Here is a 27600-nt window from a genome sequence, read left to right as displayed (position 1 = left end):
CAGCTTGAGGAGCTCAATACCACTCTATGTATTTGTTTCAATCTGCTTAAATCTATTGTTACCTATAAGAGACAGTTAGCTTAGCTTAGCATAAAGACCGGAACTCAAAAAACTTGTCAAACAAGCTATGACATGCTAATTTTGACTTATAGTAGTTACCAATAAGAAGTCTTCATTTCTTTATGTTAGGATACGCTAGGAGAGAGTTAGCTAAGTTTAGCTTAGCATAAAGACTGAAAGCAAACAACTTAAAACAAAGTTATGACATGCTAATTTGTGAATTTTAAAGCTCACCAATTAGAAGTCTTCAAGTCTGCCTGTTAAATTTGAAATAATCACCAGAAGAAGGTTAGCTTAGCATTACTATAAACTGGAAGCTAGCAACCTGTCAAATGAGCTATAACATGCTCATTTTAGCGCTGGTAGCCCAACTTTGTTACTTCTACTGCACAGACTAGGCTAGCTTTGCTTCCAGCATTCTATGCTAAGCTAAGCTAATCGACTACTCTATGTAGCTTCAATAATAGGGTACATATATGTGTGAGGTATCAATCTTCTCCTCTAACTCTGAACATTATATTGGTGCTACTGTTTTCAAGCAATCAAACGTGATATAAATCCCCATTTTGTTGTACAACAGCCACCAAGGGACCTAGCGACAGGTGTGCTCCTGAGCAGTTTGAATGCCTGAGCGATCGCACCTGCATCCCAGCCAGTTACCAGTGTGATGACGAGCCCGACTGCCCTGACCGCTCTGATGAATACGGCTGCAGTAAGTCTCGCTCCAACAGCTGTCTACAGCTCTCTGCTGTGCATTCCTTCTCTCTCTCTCTCCCTCTCTCTCTATCACACAGATTTCACTCTTTTCCTTCATACTTTTCCACACCCTCTCTGCTTCTTTGACTCTCCTCTATGGTCACCCTCTGAGTTCCTTTGAACGCTGTGACTAATTTGGTGTGAACCCGGCTCTTTTTCACACGTGTTCTGCTTGAGACACAGAGCTTTTTGTCAACCATCTATTCCTGAGAACTAAAAGGGACTTGTCCGTCCACAGCAAAGAGTTTTGTACATGTGCATTTATTATGTGGCTAAAACAGTTCTCATTTTCTTGACACGTTATAGCTCCTCCCACTGTGACAAGCCCGCCAGAAGAGTCCGTTCAGGCAGCGCGGGGGGCGACGGTGACGTTCTCCTGTCAGGCTGTGGGAGTGCCAACACCCATCATCACCTGGAGACTCAACTGGGGACACATTCCAGTCAGCGGCAGGTGGGTCTGATGAGAAGTTCTCCACCCTGCTGACTTTATATCACCTGTACTGTGAATAAGACTACTTTCCAAACTAGACTAATATTACACATTCAGGGTCTTTTGGAACTAATAAGCTGTGCTAAAAGTTGACGTTTGTTGATGCTACTTTTGGAAAAACATCAGTCTTAAAGGGCCAGTTCGCCGATTTTCAACCTCAGTCCTATCATGCTATGGGGAGCTAATCCCATTATGGTAGAAAAAAATGCAATTTCGCACTGTACCTTTGTAGGACGCTATCCGCTTCTCCAATGGGCCCTGGAAAACCTCCTCCAGACCACGTAACATGCATCATCTGGCGGAGGCCAGGGAGCTCACTAAACTACACTTCCTCAATCTAGGACGCCTCCGATGTCATGTCTCGTTCAAAATCGTCAGGTTTGAAATGTAGACTGAAGTCCCGAAGTTTTTCTACACGATCCACTGGTAGATTCTTGTCGTATATCAGATTATGTGCCGCTCTGAGCCATTGCCTGCAGCGATCAATGTCGTTGACTGGAAAATGGTAGTATTTCACTCCAGCGTCTCTCACTGGGCCGTTCCTTTCAGAGGGAGGGGCGCAATGCACGCTGGGTGTCGTAGGAATGTAGAATGGGCGACACCACGAGCCGCTTGTACAACTCTGTACACAGCTATGGCGCCAATTTCAAATATTATTGCTTCTGTCGATTACAGAGAACACAAGCTTGGACTGACTGAGGCTTTTTCCGGGGGCGAATTGCTCCTTTAAAAAAAACATTTGGTGAAAGCCGATCTTGCCCTCATTGATTTGCAGCAGACAATGAACATTTAAAAAACAACTATGAATTTGTTTCTCACCTCCTGTACTTTGAGTGTTCTTTATAACTGTGTCTATCCACAGCCCTCTTGGATCAGTGTGTCTGTGCTGACTCGTTGTATCGAACCTGTGATTTTAATTATCTCAAATATTTGTGGTGGGCTCAAACCCCAAAAGTTGCTGTTTCAGAATATTGGTTCTGGGCGTAGTGTGCAGAGTGTGGTTAGGCAATTACAGTTGACTTTTATGGATTTTTGTGTAAAAATATTTTCACACACTGTCACAGTGAGAGTCAGCAACAGACCGGCTTTTGTTATGGTTGCTAACATCGACTCTCCGCTGAGTTTATTAGTCTAAAAATGGACACTCATGCAGTATTTCTGCGTTGACAGGATCTCTATGACCAACGAGAATGGCCGTGGCACTCTGACCATTCGTGATGTGAAGGAGGCAGATCAGGGGGCGTACACCTGTGAGGCCATCAACGCTAAAGGCCTGGTGTTTGGTATCCCCGACGGAGTGCTTACTCTTACATCCACTCCAAATCCAGGTACACGCACCTTCTTTAATTGTGATCTCACCATGAGTCATAGGTATAAAAATCTTTATGTTTCAGTAATATTGTTTCTGAAACTTTCATGCTTAATAATTGAGTTGTAGAAGTTAACTTGTGTCCTTTATCTTGTTCCTGTTCTCTGTAGGCAACTGTCCCGATGGTCACTTCAGTGTGGAGGGCCGCTGTGTGCCCTGCTTCTGCGCTGGAATCTCCAAGAACTGCAAGGGCACCGGTCGCTACCGCAACCAGATCAGCCTGCGCTTCACCGACGAGGAAGACTTCAAAGGCAATAAAGCAGCTGATTATTATTTAATAACTTCAAAAGCTGTAAATCTTTGTGAAGTTCCAATTTTTAAAGCCTAAATCTGTTATTTTTACTTCCAGGAGTGAATGTCACCTACCCCTCCAGGCCAGGCACCCCTCCTCTCTCCTCCACTCAGCTCCTCATCAACCCAGAGATGGAGGAGTTCCAGCTTGTCGACCTGTCGCGCCGCTTCCTCAACCTGGACTCCTTCTGGACCTTGCCTCGCCAGTTCATAGGCAACAAGGTGACGGCGAAAAACTTTACAGACATTATTTTACTTATCTAATCATCATCGTTGAGCGTGAAAATAATTGCACCTACTTTCAGATCGACGCCTATGGAGGAACCCTGAAGTTCAAGGTGCGGTACACGTTGGCCCGCGGCCAGTCTGAGGTTGTGGAGAAGCCGGATGTGATGCTGGTTGGAAATGGACGCAGGCTCGTGTACCGCAGAGGAAACGCCACGCCAGCCCGAGTGGTCAACCAGAAGGAGATCAAATTCACTGAAGTAGGTCGTCTTTGAAGAAAGCAGTAACAGGCAGTTTTTAGCAGTAACAAGTGCAGAATCTGCACAACCCTATTTGATGGAGACATGTAGGCCTTTCAAAAACATTAGAGTTTGTCTACACATTTATCCTGGTGGTACAACAGAGCTCTGACCACATTTGACTTGAGGTTAAAATCAAGACATGCCCTGTCTTATCATAAATGTGTTTGCTATTGCTTCAGGATAACTGGCAGCACTCTAACGGCCGCTCCGTGAGCCGGGAGGATCTACTGATGACGCTGGCCAACCTGGACGGCATCAACATCCGCACCATCTACGACAATCACATGGTCAGCGTGGCCCTCAGCGACATCGTCATGTCTACCACCTCTGTGGAGTTCAGCACCATGGGTCATGCCAAGGATGTCGAGGAGTGCAGGTAAGCAAAAGAAACACCTTGGGGTGAGTTAGAAGGTCTTTACAAGCTGTCAATCAGTAGTCTTCAATCAAAGCAACATGTTTGGACATGTCCAGGGAGCAAATGTTAAGGTGGAAAAGTGTTACACAATATAACAGCAAGGTTCATATATGCAATGATTCCGTTCAAAATTCCTGTGGAGAAAAAAAATGTGCTTTAGTCAGCTGTTTACTTAGAGCTTAATTGTTGCTGTTTTTGAAACAGCCGGATGATAGCACTCACGTCTTCCTTCCCAGGTGTCCTCCTGGATATTCAGGCCTGTCCTGTGAGAGGTGTACCCCCGGTTTCGAACGTGTCCCAGGAGGCAACTTTCTCGGCACCTGTGCTGGTTGTAACTGCAACGGACATGCCAGCGCCTGTGATCCGATCAGCGGCCACTGTCTGGTAATAGCCAACTCCTTTTGGCAGGAATGAAAGGCGGTCACTTAGCTGATACTCAATTCCTCATTGTTAATAGAATTTAGCTTAACAGATGTTTGTTTGTTTTATTTGCCAAGAGTTTTAAAAATCAATACCAATCATGAGTACAAACGCTGAATATGGAGCTTGAGCCAACAGGTGATTAGCTTAGCTTAGAATAAATACTGGAAACAGGATGAAACAGCGACTTTGTGTATGTATGGATTATAGAAACTACCTGTTTCCCTGCTTCCTGTATTTATGCTAATCTAAGCTAATTAAATTGTGGCTCTTTATGTTTACAATTCAGACACAGATTGTAGTGTCTACCTCTCAGCAGCAGAATGAAAACATGTATTTCCCTACTATTCATTTTTAAGCCCTTTTGAGTCACATCCATGTAAAGTGAGCGAGTGTGTTGTCGCCGCCACAGAGCTGCCAGCACAACACAGAGGGCCCTCAGTGTGACAAGTGTCGCCCAGGATACTTTGGAGACCCGAGCAGAGGTCGCCCCGATGACTGCAAGCCGTGCCCCTGCCCGTACTACGAGACCTCACGACGGTAAGGTCACACACCCACCCAGACCACACACATGTAGGTACATGTACAGCACAAATAGGGGCCTCAATAAATCACACTCACATACCACACACAAGGCATCACTGGTGCCGGAATAAACTGCTTCACTCTGCAAATTTAATTCCTAAAGGCTGAGCTCATACAGGTGTTTGTTCTGCACATTAACCGACTCTTGTAGGTTTTAATCCGTGGCTTTTTTATCGGGCTTTGTAGGTTTTCTGATACCTGCTTTGTGGACGTCGACCAACAGCCGACATGTGACGCCTGCAGGCCCGGCTACGCGGGAAGACGCTGTGAAAAGTGAGGAAAATTATGTCATTAACCGTGCTCTCGAGTTACAGCTTCAGCAGTTGGACAAAGACTTAATAATAAATGACAGAGCGAGTTGTAATACATTCTCGTGGAAAAAAGTATCTTATGCTTTTGTTTTATTTCAGATGTGCTCCTGGTTACCAGGGTAACCCCCTTCTGCCTAATGGAAAATGTGTTCCTAACCGTGAGTACTCGTTCAACATGTTTGACATTTTTATTCCAAGGCATGAAATCAACCAAAGATCTACCTGTTGTTCTCCTTTTTCATCCTGCTAACCTCGAGGAGGTCTTAACCCTTTGTAATGATTACCATGAGGTTTTCTGCCCCGCCGGCTGATACAATAGACTGTAGTATGTTGTCACGGCTCAGGTATGCAGAATGGCTCCAGGTGCACTTTCCTCACCAGTATGTCATCTTCTTTCCGCTTCTCTTTCCAAGCAGAGAACTCCAAGTGTGACAACAGAGGAACCATCAGCACCAACAGCAGGCCGTGTAGCTGCAAGGTACATTCCCAGTGAATATAGAGATTTTTTTGCTTCATATATTCAACTTTATTTGTTGCACCTTTCATACAAGAAATGCAGCTCAAAGTGCTTTACAATAAGGAAAATATGTGCACATGAAAACAGAGAGAGTGAAGAGTAAAACAAGGATAAAGGGCCATTATAATTAGAGCTAGACCATTATGTTTTTTTCAGGGGCGATACCGATACTGATTATTAGTAGTCAAGGAGGCCGATAACCGATATTTGAAGCCGATATTCATTTGCAGTAAAAGTGAAAATATTGGCGTCAAAATTTTGAATGATACAAACTCCAACACTTAACTTTGTTTAAATGCCTTTAAGCATTTGCATCAGAGCCAAAATAACCCAGTTTTAAATTGATCTCTTATCGGCCGTCGGATTAAAAAAAAAAAATTAAAATCGAAATTGAAATTGAAAAAAAAAAAAAAAAAAAAAATGCGATATGCGTCAACATGCCGAATATCGGTTTCGATAATCGGCCCGGCTGATAATCAGTCTATCCCTAATTATAATACGATGGAAAGTAATATCCAACTGATAAAAATAGTAAAAAATAAGGTGAAACTTAAAGATTAAACACTGAATTAAAACAAGATTAAAATTTAGATCCAAATAAAATACACAGAATATATAATATACGGTAAATAAAACCCAAATACACATAGAATTCGTAAAAATACAACATTTAAAAGAGCTGCAGCAGTGCAAAGTAAAAAAAAAAAGCCTAGCTAATGGCTAAAGAGGAGTTTTACAACAACTAGTTTATTCTAAAGTTTTATAAAGTAAAGTATTATAAAATTTTATTGTGAAATCTGTTGATCATTAGTGTGTGTGTGTGCATTACTGTGATCTCAGATTGATTGCATGTGTGCTTGTGTTTGTTTCCGTGCAGAACAACGTGGCAGGCGCTCTGTGTGACGAGTGTAAGCCCGGCTTCTTCCACCTATCGGAGTCCAACCCTGAGGGCTGTCTGCGCTGTTTCTGCATGGGCGTCTCCAAGCAGTGCGCCAGCTCCACTTGGAATAGAGACCAGGTACGTTGCCAGGCCGTGAATGCAAAAGGGAGGAGTGAGTCATTTTTTTTTAGTATCAAGGTTTGACTCAGTGTTTGTGCAGCCATGCTGTATCAGCAAATCCTTTTTACGTGTCAAATATCCAGGTGCAATGTGCAAACAGTGACTGAGCGCTTGGAAATCTCAGCTCACATCTCATTGTTTATGTCTCTCAGGTGCGAGGCGGGGTGAACGCGCAGCTCTTCTCCCTCTCCAACAGCGCCAGCACCGTCGTTATCAATGAAGGAATCTCCACGAGGGGCTCCTCGGAAGTGGTCTTCCGCTCCTTCTCCACTTTCCCAAAGGATGTCTACTACTGGGTCCTGCCCGAGAGCTTCAGAGGAGACAAGGTGAGAGGAAACAACAAAGCAGAGAGCAGGCAACAACTGTGAAGTGTTAGTCAAGCTACATTTTTTTTTGCCCTTTCTGTTCCACTCAGTCATGCCTCAACTTGTTGTTCAAGTGAACAGGCTGCACTGATCCACGCAGCCAGCCTCCTTTGAACCTGAGGCTTGGATTCACACTCAAGCCCAACCTGGGCATCTTGTGACTTCCCCCCCACAGCATCATAGGGGTGAAATACCTTTCCGCTATCCAGTTCTGAATAAAAAGATCTCTTTACACTGTGTTTGTATCAGGTGACGGCCTACGGAGGCGAGCTTCGCTACACAGTGCGCTTTGAACCGCAACAGCGCTCACTGGGGATTGACGGTCATCCAGACGTGGTTCTCCAGGGCAATGGCATCTTCCTGGAACACTACGCTCAGACTAAGCCCCTCCCACGTGTCCAGCATACTGTCCCTGTGACCTTCAGAGAGGTGGGTTTCATTGTTCATTGGGGATTATCGTTAAGCTCAACCTGTATGCTCTGAGACTAACTTTCCTCTGTTCTTCATTTTCTCTCCTTCCTGCAGTCTGCATGGCGTCGCGCTGACGGGCAGCCGTGCACTCGTGAGCACCTTCTGATGGCTCTGGCTGACGTTACCCTCTTCATGATCAGGGCCACCTACGCAGACAACATGGCTGAGAGCAGGTATGCTGGGAGGTTTCGGTCACCTCACAATGAATCCAAAAGCATTGCACATTGCATGGTTTATAATTGTGTGTTTTTCTTGCGTTTAAAAGTATCTCAGACATCCAGATGGACATTGCTATTCCTCGACCCACCGGTAATGAGCGTGCTATGGAGGTGGAGGAGTGCGCCTGCCCTCAGGGATACAGAGGACCTTCTTGTCAGGTATTTAGAGAAGTAGTTTAATTTAGCTAATCAAATTACTATTACCAATACAAGCCTGAACGTCCATGCAATAGATTAGTAAATTAGCTAAGTTTGATTGAAGAAAGAAAAGGAAGGCGATCAAAGATAAGCCTAAACTTGTTGAGTCTCTAACCTTTTCCATTACACTCATGGTTGGTAATTGCAGTCTGTCTCCCTCTGCCATGGAACAAAGACATATTCCTTGTTGTCATCACTTGTCTCTCACCTGAGGTGTTTTTCCACGTCGTTGCAGGAGTGCGATGAAGGTTACACTCGGAGCACCGCTGGCCTTTACCTTGGCACTTGTGAAAGGTGCGACTGCAATGGTCACGCCAGCGGCTGTGACCCCGAGACCGGCAAGTGTCTGGTAGGTTTTGATGCTGCTCTTCTTCTTCTCTCTATTTTTTTTTCTTGCCAACATTGAACCTGCTTTGATCTCTGCGGAGGAATGCACTAATGGTTTCTTGGCAAATCCCAACATGTGGAAACACACTCGCAAGTACTGTATATTCAACAGATCCCTCTTTCTGTGTGTGTGTGTGTGTGTGTGTGTGTGTGTGTGTGTGTCCTGACCAAAAGCAATGTCTCCATAACACTGCCGGGCCAAAGTGTGAGCGCTGTCAGAATGGTTACTATGGAAACCCTGTAAAGGACGGTGCTCAGGCCTGCCAGCCCTGCCCCTGTCCTGGAACCTCTTCAAGCAACCAGTGAGTTCATGTCTTAAAGTCTTTTCAGCGTGTTAGTTAAATTCAGATTACTGTTAATGCCAGATTAGGCAAAGTAAACTTTGTGCAGTTGTGCAATGCTGGAACTGATAAACCAATTATACCCGGAGATCAGACATGAACAGGCACCCACATGGCATGCATGGTTCTCTGTTGGCACAGATTCTCACCCACCTGTCACCTGGAGGCTGACGGTAAGCCGACCTGTGACAGCTGTCCCCCTGGATACACCGGCCGACGCTGTGAAAGGTAAGCCCCCCCACCCTCTCATTTTCGTCCTGCTTTTCCTTTTCCTCTCTGTCTCACTCTCACTCTGGATACTGCTCAGTGTTTTGGGGTTGCAGGGCGGGCCGGCACTAAGGTTAGCACGGGCTGGCTGAAGCATCAATGGGGCATCTCTGGGGTTGGCATCTCTGTTTTCCCAACAAGCTGCGATTGAGTGGTGTCAGCGGAGGGATGGGAGTTGTAAAGTTTTTACAGTGTTCTGTTTTTCCAGATCTGCTGGTGGATGTTTGATTTTAGGATTTGTTGAATTGCAAACTGTAGGGTAATTTCTGCTGTGGTAGAACAATGTGTGTTGTCGGGGATTGTATGGTGTCTGCAAAAGATTTAAGCCAAAGGAGAAAGTTCTGTATGTCCCAAGGAAGCCTTTAGTTTAGCTGCTTTTAGGTCTTACTTTTGCCTTCTTCTCTCCTTTACTCTCAGAAGCCTTCTAAAGAGGTCGCTTCCTGCTTCAGCTTTGCGCTTTGCTGGTAGCGAAGTTTTAAGGTGTTGGTTTATGTGATCTCTGTGCACAGACCAAATGTGTTTCCTGGGTCTCTACGACATAAATGTAGAAGTGGCATTTATGAGGACTCCTGTCTGGCTAATTAATCTTTGCTGCTCGGAGGGCAAAGATGACGAGGTGACTTTGGTGTATGGCGCAACACTTCAATCTTTTGTTATTTGAACGTCTCTGCCTGCATCGTACCTGATTCTGCTGTTTTGACATTAAGAGAAGAGGTGCCGTCTGCGGACAGTTGTGGGGACTCCTTCCTGGACAAGCAGATAGATGGCCTCCTCTCTGTGGGATGCGGAGCTGAAGCGGTGTTCAATTTCAGCTGGGAGAAACAGATATCGGTGTATGGCAGTGGAGATGATGATAAAAATGACAACCAGTCGTCTACCACCATTGGAACAGTCTTCATCCCTACCAGGTCTTTACTGTCCACTACCGCAGCTGGAGTAGGAATTGTATCAGTCACCCCCAACAGATCAGCATCCAGACTCCCACCACGCTTCACTCCAAGTCCAGAGAACAGACACTCCAGCTTCCAGCAACTGCTCCGGATCCACCTGAACACCTTTAACCAGCGCCTCAGCATGCTTGAAAGAAACACGCTCGATATGAAGGAAAGCATTCACAACATGGAGGATCACCAGATTGATCTCAGCAAACAGCTGAAGGAACTCATAGCTCTGCAGTCAGCCGGTGAGAAGACCAAGAAGGTTACGGAGCTAGAGAACAGCTACACAGACATGGAGTCCCGCCTGAGCCGACTGGAGGGAAGGCTTGAGATCCTGATTGATGGCTTCACTGCCCTGGCCCAGGAAATGAACAAGATGAAACGTGCCAGACACACTTCCCGTTCGCTCCAGGAGAAGAGGGCTCTGCCTTCACTCCCCACAGTCCTTGAACTTCCAATGTACTCAACACCTCGGCCTCCTAAACCTACCAAAACACCGTCCACTAGTAAAGCCACAGTGCCCAAAAGTATACCTACCCCCAGCCTCCCCGCTAACAAACTCACCTCTGCTCCTCAGAGAAACAGAAAACTCAAATCATCAACCACCACTACGCTAATAAAAAACACAACACAACTCCGGCCAGTCACAAGGTCATCCAAAAATCAATCGACAAGGTCAACGACCAAGACGAAGACCACCCTGAGTAAACCTAGGACTACTTTAAAGCCTACATCTAAAGCTACAGCGAAGCCTGCAACAAAAAGACCAAATGGAAAGCGCGTTTCCCAGCCAAGCAAACCAAAACCAAAGCAAGTCAAAGAAGAGGAAGCAATCACTAAATTCCAACTGGAGCCACCATCTCACAAAACAAAGCCTGCAAAGCCTGGCCAGGCCAATAAAAAGGATTCCTCATTACCAGTCAAAAGCAACGGACGCAACAAGTCCTTTAGATCGGATGCACCAGATCCAAAAAAGGTCCCAGATGCTGGAAAGTCTTTCGAAGGCGATTCAAAGAAGTCGGCAAAGCCACACAAGGTTAGCTCTAACCAAAATGAGAAAAAGATAGAGCAGAACTCGCACAAGTTGGTTTCTCAAAAAACAAAGAATTCTGCGAAGGACACAGTCACAACCACAAGGCCGACCAAGGCTACTCCTGTAAAGAAAAAGCCCAGCAGAACAGTAAAAAGGAAATCCACTCCCCCTGAAACCACGGCTACTACTGCAAAGAAGAAGTCACACACAACAGCAAAGAGGAAATCAACTTCTCCCAAAACCAAGAAAGAGACTAAAAAGAAACATCAGAAAAAGAAGACAAACCCGAACTCTGGGCTTTTGGACCTGCTGCGGCTCTTAAAAGGAGATCAGGAGTCTTCAAGGAAAAAAAGTCATGATGGTTCTCTTCATGTTGTCTTGGGAAGGCTGGCAATTCCCATTAGGATTATCCCTGATGACTAGGGAACATCGTGGGGTGTTTCATTATGTTATTTTTTCCCATTGTTTGTATGTCAAGTTATTTATGTCTGTTACTGTAATCACATCCATCAAACTTTATGAAGGGACTCGTTTTATGACACTGTTCTTTTGGATGTTTAGTCCCATCCTGAATCAGTGTTAAATTTTTGATACTATTGGCTTTTAAGGTGTATTTAATTATAATCAGATTGCACAGTATCCAACTATGAAGAGATTGCTCAGCATTCAGCGTACCTCTTATGTTTATACGTTTTTCTATTGTTCCATGGGCAGACTACCTCAAGTTTTAAAAGTATGGCTCCCAACCCTGTTAGATTTTTTTAAAGCCTCAACAAAACCCTTTTATTATCAGTCAGATGTACCTATTGTTTGCATTGAATGCCGTCTTTGCTGAATGTTTTCTAATCCAAGAGCCCTGACATGCTCTACATTTTTAATTATTGTCTTAAGAAGACAAGTTTAGTTGTTAGATAGGCAGTATTGTTCTGTTAAACACCACTGGTTCGGACTGATGCATTGCCATGAAATTTGATACAGACATTTATGGTCCCCAGAGGATGAATTCCAATGATTTGGCCCCAGACTGGACAGGTGGACGGTCCAATCAGCCTCAGACGTACTTTGTGTTTAGTGCTTATTAGCAAATTAGCGTGTTAGCATGTTGCTATGCTGGCGTTTACCACAAAGCACAGCTGTTCTCTTTCTGATTGATCGAACCTCCGGGGAGCACGAATGTGTTCAGCAAAATTCATGACATTCTGACAGGTAACACGGCGTCTTGATTACAAGTTGGACTGACGGTTGCTGTAGAGTAAAGAGTACTGGCTCACCAAAAGTGTTGCGACTTTCCGAAAGTTGGTTTCATAAAAAGGCATTCTTTTGTTTTGAAAACCTTGTGTAGAAAGAGACGGGCCAGTAGTTGCTGAGACCAATGCATTGGGTGCTGGACACCCAATATTTCCCCGAGCGGTGCCAAGCTTTGGTCTATAAAGGAACACGTTCATATCATCAGCATATATAGAAACGTTAGGAATACATATATCTTGTTTTCAAGATTATATCCTATACATACGTTTATATTGTTTGTGAAATTGGTTTGTTCAACTTCAATGTAATGTAAGGCCATATTGTTTGTCATGTTGTGTTTTTTATGAGCTGTATATCCTTTCTGTATAGCCTTTAGTTATGAACTTTTTAATCAATATATTTGTTTCTGTATGTTCCAACTGTGACATACTTTACATTCATCACTTGACTATATCTTTTTTTGATGTATTTTCTTTTTGTAACAAAAGTTATCATTAACTTAAAATCTTTAAAGAGACACTGACTGAAAGGACTTTGTGAACAACACTACTGTATGTCCCGGGAGTTAGTTTAAGTAGGGTTTTTCCAAAGCAAGTCCATAGCATGGAAGTCCTCTTGTTGGCTGTAGACCTGCGGATCTACCAGAGGACAGGTGAGTTAAGACTGACAGCAGCTGTCATCAGGGAAACCTGCACAGATCTGTGGTTGGATTAGCCTTTGCTGTGGTGGCAGTGGCGTTGTTTGCTTGGGTTTAAGGCATACTGCTTTGCTATCTCACAATATCAGACATAGCTTCTTTAGCAGCTTAGCATCTTCCTCTGCAGCTCATTATATCAACTATGTTCACCTCTGCCTCTTTCTGATAACAATTCTGTATTTGTGAAGCTTTTAATGTTAATGTGCAAATGTGTCCCTCAGAACATTCATATGAGAGATGGAATCAACATCTTTGATGTTGGATGTTTTATCAGTGTCTATGCTTCGTCCATCTCCAGTGCACGAAATGTTTCTTTATCTTGGGGAAACTGTTTTGCATTCAATGCAAAAGCTGGGTGATTTTTAGTTCGTCTGAATATATAAAAGTAGTGCTTCTGTGTATGTGCACTTGCTGGATGGAGTCGCAGAATAGTTTGTGTTTTCCTTGTCTGAATGACTCAGTCCTTTGTTCGTGGTTGATGTCTGCCTTGGGTCAAGAAGACTCCCCTAAGGACATGATTCATCAAATGTATCACCTCTTCCAGACTTCCCAGCTTCCTGTCTTATTGTGCTTCGGGTTCAAACTTGTATCCTCCTTGACTGGAAATATTTACTTTAACACATTGTCTATTTTATTTCAGATGTGCGGCAGGATACTCTGGCAACCCCCTGCTTGGACAGAGATGTACCGTTGGCGGCAATGAAGTCAATGGTACATTTTGATTCAGGGACACGACAGATGTTGTTCCATCTTCTTGGTTATTTTCGTCTTAACAAATGTTGGAAAGTTTCCCCTCGTGCCATTGAACTGGAGTCAACAAAGTGTCATTAAATAGAGAGTTAACTATCTGCTCTCCTGCCCATTTCCAGGTAACTGTTATAACTGTGACCAAAGAGGAAGTGAAGGTTGCAGTGGACCTGTGTGCCGCTGCAAGGTGATCAAAGGAAACTGTGTGATAGTTGATAGCATTCACTCCACTTATTAGCCATTGAACTTGGACTTGTTGAGTCGTATTTAATGTCCTTGATTATACGTTGCAGATGAACGTTGAAGGCCCATCTTGCGCCAGCTGTAAGTCCGGAACCTTCCATCTCAGCCCGGAAAACAAAGATGGCTGCCTATCCTGTTTCTGCATGGGCGTGACTCAGCAGTGCTCCAGCTCTACCTACTACAGAGACCTGGTAAGACCTGTCAGCGGTTCATAACACAGCACAACAACAACAGTGGAATGGTAACTACTTCAAGAAGGGGTCATTAAACTCTCTGAACAACCAAACCAACCACTGGATAAAGAAAGTACGCAGTTTAAGTAGCACAAGTGAGTTAAACATTTACTTCATAGAGAAAAGACATGCTTCGTCTGAATTCAGGAAGCCTTAATTCGCCCTCATCAAACCAGCCTTAACTTGTTCCAACCCAGTGAGATCACATCCATTTGTGGCGTCGGCCACAGACTGACTGCTATCTGCACACATGGCAGTTATTTCGGCGCACATGCTCTTTCCTCTTTGACTTTTGTCTGTCAGAATATCTCAGGGAGAAAGGGTTGAATGTGTGTGTTTATCAGCATGATTTATTTCTTCATATTTGGAGTAAGCCATACCCAAGCAAATACAAAAAGCACCCTATTTAGTTTGGAACCAGTACACTGAAAGTTCCTGTGAGGAGCACCACATTGCTTTAAAAGGCTTTCTTTTGTACTTTCACTGCGAACATAGTCAAGCAATGCATCATCTGTCTTGCACCAGAAGTCTGAAGTTTTGACTCTTGAACTTTATTTATCACTGAGAGTCAAGGCAAGTTCAACAACTTCTACTCTTTATGCTTAAATGTCAGCCACGTGTTATCATCTAGTATTTACGTTCTTGTTTGTTTATGTTTTTGTCTACTGGAGCTTATCTACACTTCCAAATGCTCTCTTGCAGGTATCCTCAGTCTTCTCTCCAGGGAACTTCCAGGGATTCGCTTTGGTGAACCGTCAACGCACCAACCACATCGCCACCGGATTCACCGTGGAGGTTTCCCCTGAGGGCACTCAGCTGTCCTACAGCAAATTTGACAACGTGGGACAGGAGCCTCATTACTGGCAGCTTCCAGGGGTCTACCAGGGAGACAAGGTCAGTATCTAAGAACACATCCAGCGGCTGAATCAGTGAAAGTAGGCAAAGCCAACACCTTGAACCCCTTTATGCTGCGGGGTGAGCAGCACTCATCAGAACCTTGTGGACCGCGCTTATTCTATTGCTGCCTCCATTTTGCTGCTCTGTTTCTTTGCAATCAAATTTCTTTTCTAGATTGCCTTTTCATCCGTCCTCTCCTTTGCTACATTTTCTTTCATTTTCTTAAATATTTGCAGGGTGAAAAAGTATGCACAGGTGTAATGGCCAAAAGTCCATAACATAGCACTTCTTTGTTTGCCCATTCACTCTCTGTAGAAAGATCGTCACGTTTCTCGCTTAAAACGAGCAGAGCAGGTAAAGTCATGTCAGTCAGTGGTTGCAGTTCTGTCTGGCATGTGATGTTGTGGCATCGTGCTATACACTTAAAACCATAATGTGGTGCATATTAATTTATATTGGATACATATCATGTTTTCTGATTTGGATAAGTCTTGATGTTTGCTGAATCACTCATGAGAAGCATGGTATTTTACAGCAGCGTGTGCAGCCGATGCAGGCCACTAATTGTCTCTTAGATTTGACCTCTCACATCGCGGTGCATATTGCTGAAGGAAATTGCCTTCCGCTCCACATCACACGAGCCATGTAAAATGGATTGATCATTAATGGTCCATTAAAGAACTTCACACAGTTTAACTTTGCTCCAATAACACTGCCATAACACTCCCAAATACCATCAGCTCAGTGATAAGGAAAGTGATCAAAGAGAGCTTGCTTTATCCACACCAATAGAGTGACTCGTACTCGCCAGAGGAGCAGCTAAGGAAGGATGCCTCCGTTTGGAACCTAATGGCCTCCGAACGTAAAGACAACCACAGATCCAAAAGAGCTAGCCAGGTATTTGGTTTGAACTGTGGCAACACTCACCATCTAATCAGAATAATTTATGCACAGTGTTTCTGTAACTACGCGCTAACACAATAAGAGTTTGTGCACATCTATGGTAATAACTCCACTTGGTTCATAGATGCAGCAGCATGAGTAATCACCTCAGTTTGACGGAGGGTCACTGAGCAGGAGCAGGTTGCTAACAGAGTCTGTTTGCATGCGTGTGAATCACAAACAGGTTTGAGTTGCTAGGTCTTTGGAAAGCTGATGATTTATGTGTTTCATCCGTGGGATCCAACTGTTGGAAGTGAGAAGAATTCACCAGAGCCTTGTTATGCTGCATATTTAAGCATCACACACTGAAAAGCATGACTTGGCATGTTTGCATTCTCACGGTGATCGATGTACATCCTGACGGACTGATCGTTTTCTTTCCCAGTGGAGCTTCCCCAAATCCTTACCTCCAGTGCTGTGATTGGCTACTATTACTGTGTCGAACATAGAACCGTGTACTGTGAACAGAGGAGATCCTGGAGGAGCTGATTTAATGTTTTAACCCAGACCATGATCTCTTTCTTTTTTATAGATTCTTTTTTTGGCTTTTTATGCCTTTTATTTTAGAGAGAGGACAGTGGATAGTGTCGGAAACGGGGGGAGAGAGAGTGGGGACGACACACGGCAAAGAGCCGAGGGCTGTAGCTGCCGCATCGAGGACTATATCCTCCACATGTGGTCGCCGATCACCGCTGAGCTAAACCGGCGTCCCATGATCTCTTTCTTAACCTAACCAAGTAGTGCTGCTGCCTAAACTGAACCAAGATTGTGGTTAACTTAACCATTGCACTTTGGTTTGGTTTAAGCACCAGAAGCACTTGATTAGGTTTAGAAAAAGCTCTTGGTTTCGGCTCTTTGGTGAGAACATTTAGGCCACAAGTACAAGCCAATAACAGCCAATCACAGCCAAGGATCAACCCATCCAGTCGAGGCACATGGTTGTTCAACATGAGCCCGGTTTCTGCCTGTTAAAAGGAAGTTTTTCTGCCAAGTTTATGGAGATAACTTTGGTTATGATTTGGTGCTATACAAATAAAATGTCATTGATTGATTGAAGGATGGCAGAATTTGGCTGAGCTCTTTTGGGAAAAAAAGAACATCCCTTACAGTATAAACCCCATCTCCACCATATTGACTGCTCCCATGGTTACAATCTTCTGTGTCTCCGGTACCCCACTTTCCCGCCTCCCTAGGGTTCTGTCAAAAAGCTGGATGACGAGGTCTGGGCTCTCTTCTCTAACTTCTCCAACGGACGAGCTGGCTCTCCTCCATTCTTTCCCTCCTCCTCCTCTAGATCCTCTTCTTCTTCCTCTTCATCCTCTCGATCGTCTGTGCGTAACCTGAGCCCCCCTCCCCCTCCGTCTGGTATCTCCTCTTCAGTTAGACCAACCCGACCCCAGCCTTATTCCCCAGGACATGCTCCTCGCCTGCAGGTACACTTTGTCAGAGATTGCAGGAGGTTTGCCAGCCTGTTCATTTCCTTGTCATATCGGTGACTTCTTGTGTTTCTCCTTGGGTGTATGGTCAACAGAGCAAGAACACAGTGAGCAAGACCTTTGGTAGTGCTTCTTCGGATGGCAGCAAGGTAGACAGTGGCATGACACCGTGTGGCTGACTTCATCATGGAAAAGCTTTAAAAGTTAATAAGCAACCTGCTGTTTATCTAGGGCAGTTAATGTTTAATTTAGCTCCTCACAGATCGACATTATGATATAGTGACGTAAAGCATTATATATTTAGGTTATATCTACCAAAGAATGGATGGTTCACACAATTCCAATGACTAACTGGGTGGTATTTTCCATTGTTAAGCAAATAGCTCCCACTCTGTGCTGTCAGTGTAATTGTCCACTTGAGAGAAACATTGGTTTTACTGCAGTCTGTCATTATTCTGTTGTCTGGTTACAAACAGCCTCTTGCTGAGGCGCATCTTAAGCTGTCATTTTCACATTATTGACAGTGGAAGTTGTTGTTTTAGTTGTCAGACAAGGCACAATGCCACTTCCACGCTGTTATCAAACTGTCAGGGGAGCCTTTAACGGCACTCGTACAGTAGAACGTTTACTTGAGAGTTTATGTCACACATTTACCTCGGGATTCTTGTCGGGCTTTGTTTTCTGATGCTCGCCTGCTTGTGCTGCTTCTCTGCCTGCTTGTGATTTGTTTCTTGCTGCCTCTCTCTCTGCATCTGTGGCTTATTTTCCTCCTCTTCCTCCTCTGCCTCTCAGTACGCTCTGGTCTACAAAGGTTTCAGCTTGCACCAGGATGATCTGCTCTACTGGCAGCTCCCAGCGCAGTTCACAGGGGATAAGGTAAACTTTGGGGGTCATGTCTCCTCTTGACCTCTGGTCAACCCTTCGAGGTCACAGAAAATACAGCACCTTTAGTATCCTCCAGCGTCCCCACTGACCTTCAGCCCTCATCCTCCCTTCTGTCAGCCCCTCACATGTCCACACTCCCTAAGACACTTTGTCCCAGCCCTCCCTCCAGGTGTCCTCTGACCTTTTTTCTGTTGAAAACTCACACACACACTCTCCATCTGTTGCACACAACTAGAAATAGAAACTACAAATACTACTGTCTACTCTTTGGTCTCACCTGTTTTGCTGCAAATGACAAGATTTGATTCAATAAGTGTTTAAAGTACAAAGGCCAGACTCCATATACTGTGTTACTTTTCTGCGCATTTAAAGGGCCACTCCAGTGATAAAGTAATGTACGTCTATTAAGTTTGGGTACTCTCAAGAGAACAATATAAAAAGACAATGGTCACAATGGACACAGCACAGGCCAAGATATCCTCACTTTTACTCTTCAGAGAGAGCCTAGCCCTGAAAAAGCTTTGATCCTACAAATCCCAGAATGCAGCTGGGTGCAAAATATCATTACTACATTATTTATTCTTAAATTTTGATGCCCATAAGCTTGCACAAAGTGTTCCCAAGTCTTCATGGGGTCGTTAAAAAATGGCAACAATCTCACAAACAATTAATAAGACCTTTACCTAATGTCACGTAAACAAGAAAAAGAAAAATAAGCCAAATATTAAGATTAGAGTTAAAGGTAAAACACTCTATACATGAAAGAATAAATATAATATAATAAAAATAATGAAGAAACATACAAGATCTAAAAACTGCAAAAACAAAATAATATTGTGAAAATCTTTTTTTGTTTGGAAATGACCACTTCCTGCTATCGCCACATTTCCTGTTGAGTTATGCTTCTCTAGTTACCTAAACAAAATGTGTAAAATTGTTGGAGTGCCCTTTAAAGTGTGTTAAAATCAAGACACTGACAAACGTAGCTCTTTCCCATCCGTCTTATGCAAAGCACTTGTGACTGATGTAACTGCACTCCCTGTGTAGCGCTCAGTGTCCATCTGGCCTTGATTTCTGCAGCACTGTTTGACCTGGCAAAACATCTAAAGCCTCCTTGCTGACTATGTTTTAGGTGGGGTCTTACGGCGGTAAGCTTAAATACACCATCACCTACGTGGATGGTCCAAGAGGAACAACACTCGATGATGGCGACGTCCACATTATTGTGAGTATGAGCTCATGCTGAGTTTTGTTCCGATGGTTACATGCAGCGTTTACTCACCTGTGCATGTTGTTCCTGCAGGGAAATGACATCACTCTGGTAGCTCGTCTGCCCTGGCAGAGGTGGCAGCATGGCAGCAGAGAGACTCACCAGTTTGAGGTTGTGTTTAAAGAGGTGAGTGGCTCAAAACAGAACGGCTGTTGCATGTGGAAGTGAAAGTGTATCAGTAAGCATCTGGCCTCCTGAAGGGACCTCCAGCTTCTGAAGGCTAAACGATGTTTTTGAGTCTTAGTTATTTTGAATTCCTGCCAGACCAAAATAGCCTTTGTTTAAAGTTTCACACTAAGTGGTGTGTTAAACATTTAAAAGGAAGAACAAGATTTTTTTTGGCACACAATAAACACAAATACCGTGCAGCAACAGCAAAGGGAGATGCTCCACTTTGTCCGCAGGGCTGCAAAACCACCACAAAGCTCCTCACAGTTGCTCTAAAAGAAAAACACTGAATATATTTAAGCAATTTACTTTACTTAACTAAGACTTTCAAATGTCTTTCTTTTGTCTGACAGGAAAACTGGCGTCGCCTTGACGACATGCCCGCCACCCGAGAGCACCTAATGATGGTTTTGGCGGATCTGGATGACATCCTGATCCGAGCGTCCTACTCCACCGAGATGAGGTCATCCAGTATCTTTGACATCAGCATGGAGGTAGCGGTGCCAAACTACAGCGGCTTGGCTCAGGCCCTCGAGGTGGAGCAGTGCCGCTGCCCGCCTGGATACCAGGGACTCTCGTGCCAGGTAGTTATTCACTCTCATTCAACGATATACAAACAAGTTATTACTCTCACTAGGGACTATTTGTTTGGAACAGCGTGTATGCCAAACACAATGACATACCAAAAAATCAACAAGCGGTACAAAACAGCTGCATGTGGGATAGGATCGAAGATAAATATTGTGAATTTCTCTGAGTTTTTATAGTTAACTTTGCCTGAAGAATTGAAGTCAGTGATTGTGCTTTGTTAAAATGCTCACCGATGTTTGGTTGTCTCTTTAAGGACTGCGCATCTGGATACACTCGCACAGGAGGAGGTTTATACCTGGGCCACTGCGAGCTCTGTGAATGCAACGGTCACTCTGACTCCTGCCACCCTGAGACTGGCATCTGCACGGTATAAATCAGTCTCATTGTGGCTATATTTCACCACCCTCACCAGAAGGACGGCTCTCTAAACATGACTCGTTTCTCCTTGCAGAGCTGCCTGCACAACACTCAGGGCGAGCTCTGTGAGCAGTGCGCTCCGGGCTTCTTCGGTGACCCCACTGTTGGCACTCCGGAGGACTGCCAGCCCTGCGCCTGCCCTCACACTGACCCAGACAACCAGTGAGTGCTGGCACAGATACCAAGGACTCACATTCCACCTCCATTTATAGCTCAAGACGTCTCTGTGTCCGCCTCACTTGCTCTTGTTTGCAGCAAATTCTACTCTCGTCTTGTGAATCCTGGAATTTGATTCACTTCTGTTACAAACCTGTTTTCTGCCAACGTGCACACTTTCCCTTTTGATTTTGTTTCCTAAAAAATATTAGGGTTGTGTTGGCTGGTTTCAGCAAAAAAATGCAGTAAACTGAAGACAAAGGAGGCAGTTGCTTGCCGTGCAAATCCACTAGTTTAGTCACAGCTGTGTCCTACAGCACATGAACTCCCTCTAGAAAGATCTTACCCTTTCAATTCACAGCACAAGATAAAAGTGACTAAATATCAGGTTATTCTTGGTTAATATAGGACCTTGTTTCTGCACCACAATTTACCTTCTTTGTGTGTAACTCTTCAAACAGGTTCTCCCCCACCTGTGAGAGCCTTGGTAACGGAGGCTACCAGTGTACTGCCTGCCAGCCTGGGTACACCGGCCAGTACTGTGAACGGTAAGAAAATGCGGCTCAAAACCTTTACTGAAATGATTTCATTGTCATGAATGGAGCAACGCCTGCGAGCTAGTTCAGGCAGGCAACTCGAGCTGCGCTGATTTCACACTCGACATGCGTCATTCTCCACAATCACCTGACAAAAACTTCTTGCTCGCTGCCCTGCATCAGTGCTGTGCTCATACTTTCAGCCCCAGCATCCACCTGCAGGCTCCCAGGAGGGTTTAAGATATTATCCCATCACCCCTCAGATGTATGCATTGAAAATAAATCTGCGAGGAGTGATGAGGTCGGAGTCGCCAAACACAAGCGATGTTCTGTTTCAAGTTGTTGAGTTGTCTGACTGAAATTGTGGTCACAATCGTGCAATATTTACAATTTTTCAACCACAACAAGGATTCCAATCAACACCTTGGCTAGAATAAACAACCTCATTGGCTTACACTGTTGTTAAGTCTTGTTTCTATGTCTGTTTTTCCTGTTGTCAGTTGTGCTCCTGGATATGTTGGCAACCCACAGGAGAGACAGAAGTGTCGTCCATATGATGGTAAGTCTCCTTTTTTCATTTCATGCTAAGCTTAGTAAACAGTCAACTAGCTGTAGCTTCATGTATAATTGATAAATATTAGAGTGGAATTAATCTTCTGATCTAACTTGCTGTAAAAAAGTGATCCTTTAAACTTAGCACCGACCAGGTTCAGCTAAAAACAATGAAACATTGGATGCCGTCCATCCAGATTGGCTTTGAGACAGTAATTACAAGTCTGATGCCGTTTGTTTTAACATTCTCGGAGAACATTCCTCATGAGTTTGCTTTGACCTTTGCCTCTTTGCAGCTGCAGCCTCCCTGGTGGTGAAGGTTTATCCAGAGAGGGTCCTGGCTCCTCAGGGTGGCCCTGTCACTCTCCGCTGTCAGGTGTCCGGCTCTCCTCCGCACTACTTCTACTGGTCCCGAGAGGATGGGCGACCCATCTCCAGCAGTGCGGACAGACGCAGACAAGGTACGGCACACACTTAACAAGAAATGTGGGATGTATAGACGTGATCACATCCTGTAGATGCATTTTCCTGAAGCACGTTTGCATCTTAAAATGTATTTAAAAGATTTTAAAAGTTCTAATTTCTTTAATCTGAATGCACAAAATTGTTTAAGGTTTAGGATCATGTCTTACATGTCTTATACGACCCTGTTGCTCATCTGTGTTCTGCAGGAGCCGAGCTGTTCTTCCCCAACGTCCAGCCGACCGATGCCGGCGTCTACGTCTGTACCTGCAGAGACCAGCGCAGCACCAACAGGAGCCGTGCCGAAATCGTCGTCACAAGTGTGTATCGCCTCACTGCCGTATTAGCTAATAGGTTTTTTTCTCATGCTGCTTGTTGCAGCACACTTAATAGACTCCATCTGTGGTTCCGCACATGGGTTTGCTTATGCAGGGATTATTATGTAAGTCCTCGTTCTTTATTTTAGTCGACTGTGGTGTGATGCAATCTATGTTTTTGGACTTTATAGGTGCTCTCATAAGATATGCATAACACCGCTGAGTCTGATGGATGAGACGAGTCTGTTAGTTTTAAGGTTATTGAAGCTTTTATACTCAGTTTGAAAATGCTTCTCCTGATGCAGCTGATTATTGAAATTGCTTGCGTCTGATGTTGAGCAGACTGAAGCTGCTTCAGTTTGTCAGCTCCGAAAATCTACATTCAAAGTCTGCCTTCATTGGAGAAGTAAGAGGCTGGCGGATGTTTAACTGGTGTTCCGCCAAAATAAAAGCTGCCAGTCTTTTTTTTTTCCATTGGTTTGTTTTTTACTTTGAAATCTGTAACTGTAGCAATCATGGAGTAATTGTGTCTCTGAATTCCACCAGGTGTCGTATCCAAGCCCATTGAGGTGACAGTTGAGGAGCCGAAAGCTCAGACTATCAGGGTGGGATCTACTGTCAACTTCATCTGTACTGCAAAGAGCAAGGTAACACCAACATCATCGTTAATGGATGTATTACTTTTTAGTTACAATTAATTTAATTTTTATTTTATTTATTCATTGTATTTTATTTAAAAGGGACCATGTACAGTTTAAAACATAAATGTCACCAATTGATGCACCGTACCAGATGATAGCTTTAAGCTAATTCACATCTGTAGTCCCTTGGCAGGTCAACACAAAAGGAAAAACAGGACAATAACAAACAGTACAGAGTAAAGTATACAACAAAGTTACACGAGAAAGAACACACCAAAAATGCAAAGCTACACACAGAGTAGCACATCCTAAATGACATCCTAAATGAATACTTTTATTAGCTGTCTTGCAGTTTGGTTAGATTACGTGACTGATGCCGCTCTGGTGTTAGTCCAGTAAACATGAAGCTGGAGCCGGTAGCTGGTTAGCTTAGGCAGTAGCACAAATACTGGAACAGGGGGAAACAGCTAGCCTGGCCCTGTCTGAAAGGTTCCACCTGCACAAAATGTTGATTTTTATAACAAGACATAACATGTTTCTTATTGAGCTTTAGAGGTGCTGATATTGTGCTACCTTTAGAAAAGAGCCAGGCTTGCAGCTTCCTCTGTTTCAAGTCTTTTTGCTAAGCTAAGCTAATCATCTGCTAACTCAAAATTAGCTGACAGACTTAAGAGAGGAACTGATCTTTTTATCTAACTCGAGTTGCAAGAAAGTGAATGATATTATGAGCCAAAATGTCAAACTCATTCTTAACTATGTGCTGTTTTATTATGTTTTACAATGTTTTAAATTTCCTAAGACTATGGTGCAGAAAAAAACATGTTTGGAGTGCTAATGCATGTTTTCTCCCCTGTTTGAGATTTCATTCATCTCCTCATTACTCAGTGTTTACCTCCTCTCCTCTCCTCTCCTCAGTCCCCCGCCTACACCCTGGTGTGGACTAGGAAAGGTAACGGCAAGCTGCCCAACCGTGCCATGGACTTCAACGGCATCCTGACAATTCAGAACGTCCAGCCCGAGGACGCGGGCGTCTACGTCTGCACCGGCTCCAACATGTTTGCCATGGACGAGGGCAATGCCATCCTCTACGTGCCAGGTTCGTGATCCTCGGCACCATATTCCATTACCCATCACCCCTTGCTACCCTACCAGCTCTGGCTCCTGTAGTTTCCCCTCCCTCCCCGGCTTGCGTTGGTGCATGCTTTTCTGTTGTAATGCATTTCGCCTCATGCACTGCAAACGCTCAGCTTTTGGGTTAACAGCATAATAAGCTTGCAATTTCTAACCCCCAATTACCCTCTGCTCTCAGATATCAACATATACGCCATGTCGTAATATCATCCTGCAAACCCCGCTCCTCTTACTGCCTTTTTTTTAACCCTTTCGTGGCTTTTTCTGGACTTATATGAAGAAATACAGCTTGTGGGTTTAGAGTACAAATTTTAAAATAACATGGGCTCAAGAATGCAGTTTTAGATTTAACTCATCATGGCGCATCCACTACACTTAGACCAAACCAGCGCTCTGTGGGATGAATGATTTGTGTTTAATGCTTTCAGCCAACACTCTACTGAAGCTACTGCAGATGTATTTTTCTTTCCTGAATTAATCGGTGGTGGTTTGGTTGCTTTTTTTAATCACTGGTAGTAGTCACTGGTGTCCGCTGTTAGTGGTGTCACTAGCAGGGTGCTGGATTGTGGTGTCTTAAGCTTTGGGCTCCCGGGGCCCCCCTCCCTGCCTGAGCTGTAGCGTGTAATGATGAGGAGGAATGTGGATGCCACGATTGGTGCTTACTGAGTCTGCGACTGACATTCAAAGAGGACTTCAGTGTATCTGGATGAGAGGAGAAGTAGGATGCGCCCCTAATACCCCCAAGTGTTTGTGTTGTTCCACTCAATACAGTGTTCTGTTTATTCTGAAATTACTGTCTGCTGTGTCTTTAACATCACTGATGAACAAAACGGTGCTATTAGCCATGCAGCTGGTTAAATTCACTTTCCTTTATGCCTGTCGTGTCGGCCATGTTTGTATCGATTGTTACTTGTCAGATTCAGTCGGTTAAACGTTCAATATCTGCCTTAAAAGAAAAAGGGAAAAATGCTTTTTTTTAATGCTTATTTTGTCAATAATCATCTTCAATTGTATATTACGGTCCTTTTTTACATCCTGTCATTGTTGTTGGCACATTTTCTTGATTGATTGACTGAACTATGTTATCCTGAAATGTTTCCATGAAATCAAATATATCAGAAATGTTAGAATTTCTTTTCTTTATTGGTATTTTTTTCTTAAGAGATTTGGCCATGTGAATGCAACCACCGTGCATGATGTGTGTTTACATTTAGGCAATTTCAAGTGTTTTTATAAGAAACTATTTTTATATATCTTACACCTCAACAATCACAGGTCACATTTAACATCATCTTTCTTGACTTTACGATGACTGCATTTTTTTAATTTGTCCATTCATGACTCAAAGGCTATATGATTGCAAATATACCCAAAGGTGCTTCTGTAAAGACATTTATTTTTAAAGAATACCAAATCGATGTAATGTACACATTTCACATTGTAATGTATTTATCTTAACTGTGAAAGTATTTTGTGTAAAAGAGAAAATTGATTAAAATACCGACAGTTGATCACATGATCTGCTAACTCTTGATGGGGCTCATTTACACATATTATCTTGACGCGTCGGGATGACCACAAGCTGTATGTCAGCTTCTTAACGGCTGAAATGAAACGACTGTTTCAGTGTTCAAAACTGCTTCCTGCTACTAACCTGCATGTCTCATGTGTGGCTACTCTGCAGTATTCATCTCATCACATAGTTTTGATTTGTGAGTGTTTTTGTGTGTCTTGATTTGAATTTACAGCATAAGAAGCATTTTGGAGCAATGTTGTATTTTGTTTTTGTGGTTAGTGTGGAGTTTATAAAAGCATGCACAAACATACCAACAGTGTTTTCTCATTTTATCAGGTAAGTGTTTAAAGTAATAATCTCGAAGATTTTAAATAATCTATCTATCTATCTATCGTCGAATTAGGTAACACGATGGTGATTGAGCCGATGGCCCGCTGATGAAAGCCTTTGCATTTGCAGTATATAGTGTTATTATGGACTGGGTGTCTGTGGATGAAATCACAAGCGGCGCCCAGTTAGTGACGCGTCTTCCATCAGCCAGCAGTGGTTGGTCTGCCAGAGAGGGTAGGCGGAGCTAAGCGGCTGCTTTTCCGCTCTCTGCAAGCGTTGCGAGTAAACAGTAATCTACTATGGCTGAACAAACAAAGAAAAGATGGATGATTACAGATACAACTTCAACAAGAAGTGAAAATCCAAAGAAAAAGAAACAAACTCGACGCTCAGATGAAGCAAACAGTCTAAAAAGGAAAGCGAGGAAAGTTACAACCGAAGCCAACTGTGGACGTCACACATGCAGCACTGTCTGGATATACAAGTGTGCTCACGCAATTACCGTTTATCGCCATAGGTGGCGCCAAAGAGAACAAAGATCTTCGAGATTATAACTTTAAATTGAGAAACAGAACTATGAAATAAATGGCACAAAGAATCCAAAATTCGTGAACAAATTTGAACAATGAATCATAAACTAAAATGGGATTAAAAAGGTTGGTGCCAGTTTAATTCATGTTCAGGATGTTGTTGAATGTTTACTACACCACGGCGGCCCACATCTGGAGATGGGAGGTAAACGGCTGTGACCCTGAAACCTGACCTGTCAGTTTACCTGTCCCCTCCCCCTCCCTCCCTTCCTTCCTCCTACGACTCCAGAGGCCTCACAGACTCAGATGTTTTACACAGCGTATGAAATGTTTGAAGGACACAGAAAGCGTAAGTCCGCATGGGCATGGTTTCCCCTCTGCCGGGCTCCCTGGACGGGCCCGCCTCTTCCTCTCTGTATCATGCATGCACTCATCTTCCAGCAGCATGGATATACTGGTGGTCTTGTAGCGCCCATGTACAATCAAGCAAGTAGCAGACGCATAACCTCTCTACAGTCACACATACATGTATCATAAGAAAGCACCTTTAAGGTGAATTTAGCTCTACAGCAGGATAATTGTTTTGAGTCAATCTAAGTGATGCATTTCTCGTCCCTATTAAGAGTCAATGCTTGG

The 27600-nt window shown here is 43.8% G+C and overlaps 1 protein-coding gene across 1 annotated transcript in view; it reads left to right on the top strand.

Moving 5' to 3' along the window:
• Positions 1–27600, top strand: part of hspg2 (heparan sulfate proteoglycan 2) — a 103988-nt gene that overhangs the window by 51294 nt on the left and 25094 nt on the right. Inside the window, exons 10-49 of the mRNA XM_069660946.1 lie at positions 641–772; positions 1123–1267; positions 2477–2634; positions 2786–2926; positions 3025–3188; positions 3272–3451; positions 3673–3869; positions 4145–4292; positions 4741–4868; positions 5100–5186; positions 5324–5382; positions 5641–5702; positions 6619–6759; positions 6954–7127; positions 7416–7595; positions 7692–7810; positions 7903–8014; positions 8289–8402; positions 8615–8742; positions 8923–9009; positions 13605–13675; positions 13834–13898; positions 14005–14145; positions 14890–15081; positions 15400–15438; positions 17220–17459; positions 17558–17611; positions 18255–18338; positions 19480–19572; positions 19651–19743; positions 20139–20369; positions 20630–20743; positions 20828–20955; positions 21411–21497; positions 21986–22044; positions 22334–22498; positions 22709–22819; positions 23363–23463; positions 24373–24553; positions 27254–27313. Of these exons, the coding sequence (XP_069517047.1) occupies positions 641–772; positions 1123–1267; positions 2477–2634; positions 2786–2926; positions 3025–3188; positions 3272–3451; positions 3673–3869; positions 4145–4292; positions 4741–4868; positions 5100–5186; positions 5324–5382; positions 5641–5702; positions 6619–6759; positions 6954–7127; positions 7416–7595; positions 7692–7810; positions 7903–8014; positions 8289–8402; positions 8615–8742; positions 8923–9009; positions 13605–13675; positions 13834–13898; positions 14005–14145; positions 14890–15081; positions 15400–15438; positions 17220–17459; positions 17558–17611; positions 18255–18338; positions 19480–19572; positions 19651–19743; positions 20139–20369; positions 20630–20743; positions 20828–20955; positions 21411–21497; positions 21986–22044; positions 22334–22498; positions 22709–22819; positions 23363–23463; positions 24373–24553; positions 27254–27313 (4965 nt within the window). The remainder of the gene's footprint in view (positions 1–640; positions 773–1122; positions 1268–2476; positions 2635–2785; positions 2927–3024; positions 3189–3271; positions 3452–3672; positions 3870–4144; positions 4293–4740; positions 4869–5099; positions 5187–5323; positions 5383–5640; positions 5703–6618; positions 6760–6953; positions 7128–7415; positions 7596–7691; positions 7811–7902; positions 8015–8288; positions 8403–8614; positions 8743–8922; positions 9010–13604; positions 13676–13833; positions 13899–14004; positions 14146–14889; positions 15082–15399; positions 15439–17219; positions 17460–17557; positions 17612–18254; positions 18339–19479; positions 19573–19650; positions 19744–20138; positions 20370–20629; positions 20744–20827; positions 20956–21410; positions 21498–21985; positions 22045–22333; positions 22499–22708; positions 22820–23362; positions 23464–24372; positions 24554–27253; positions 27314–27600) is intronic.

Source organism: Semicossyphus pulcher, unplaced genomic scaffold (genome assembly GCF_022749685.1).
Source record: "Semicossyphus pulcher isolate SPU_LCO1_2020_fin unplaced genomic scaffold, fSemPul1.0.p SCAF_13, whole genome shotgun sequence".
In the NCBI taxonomy this organism is placed as follows: Eukaryota; Metazoa; Chordata; class Actinopteri; order Labriformes; family Labridae; genus Semicossyphus; species Semicossyphus pulcher.
The sequence above is the reverse complement of the archived record's forward strand: the minus strand, read 5'-3'. Positions and strand labels throughout refer to the sequence as shown.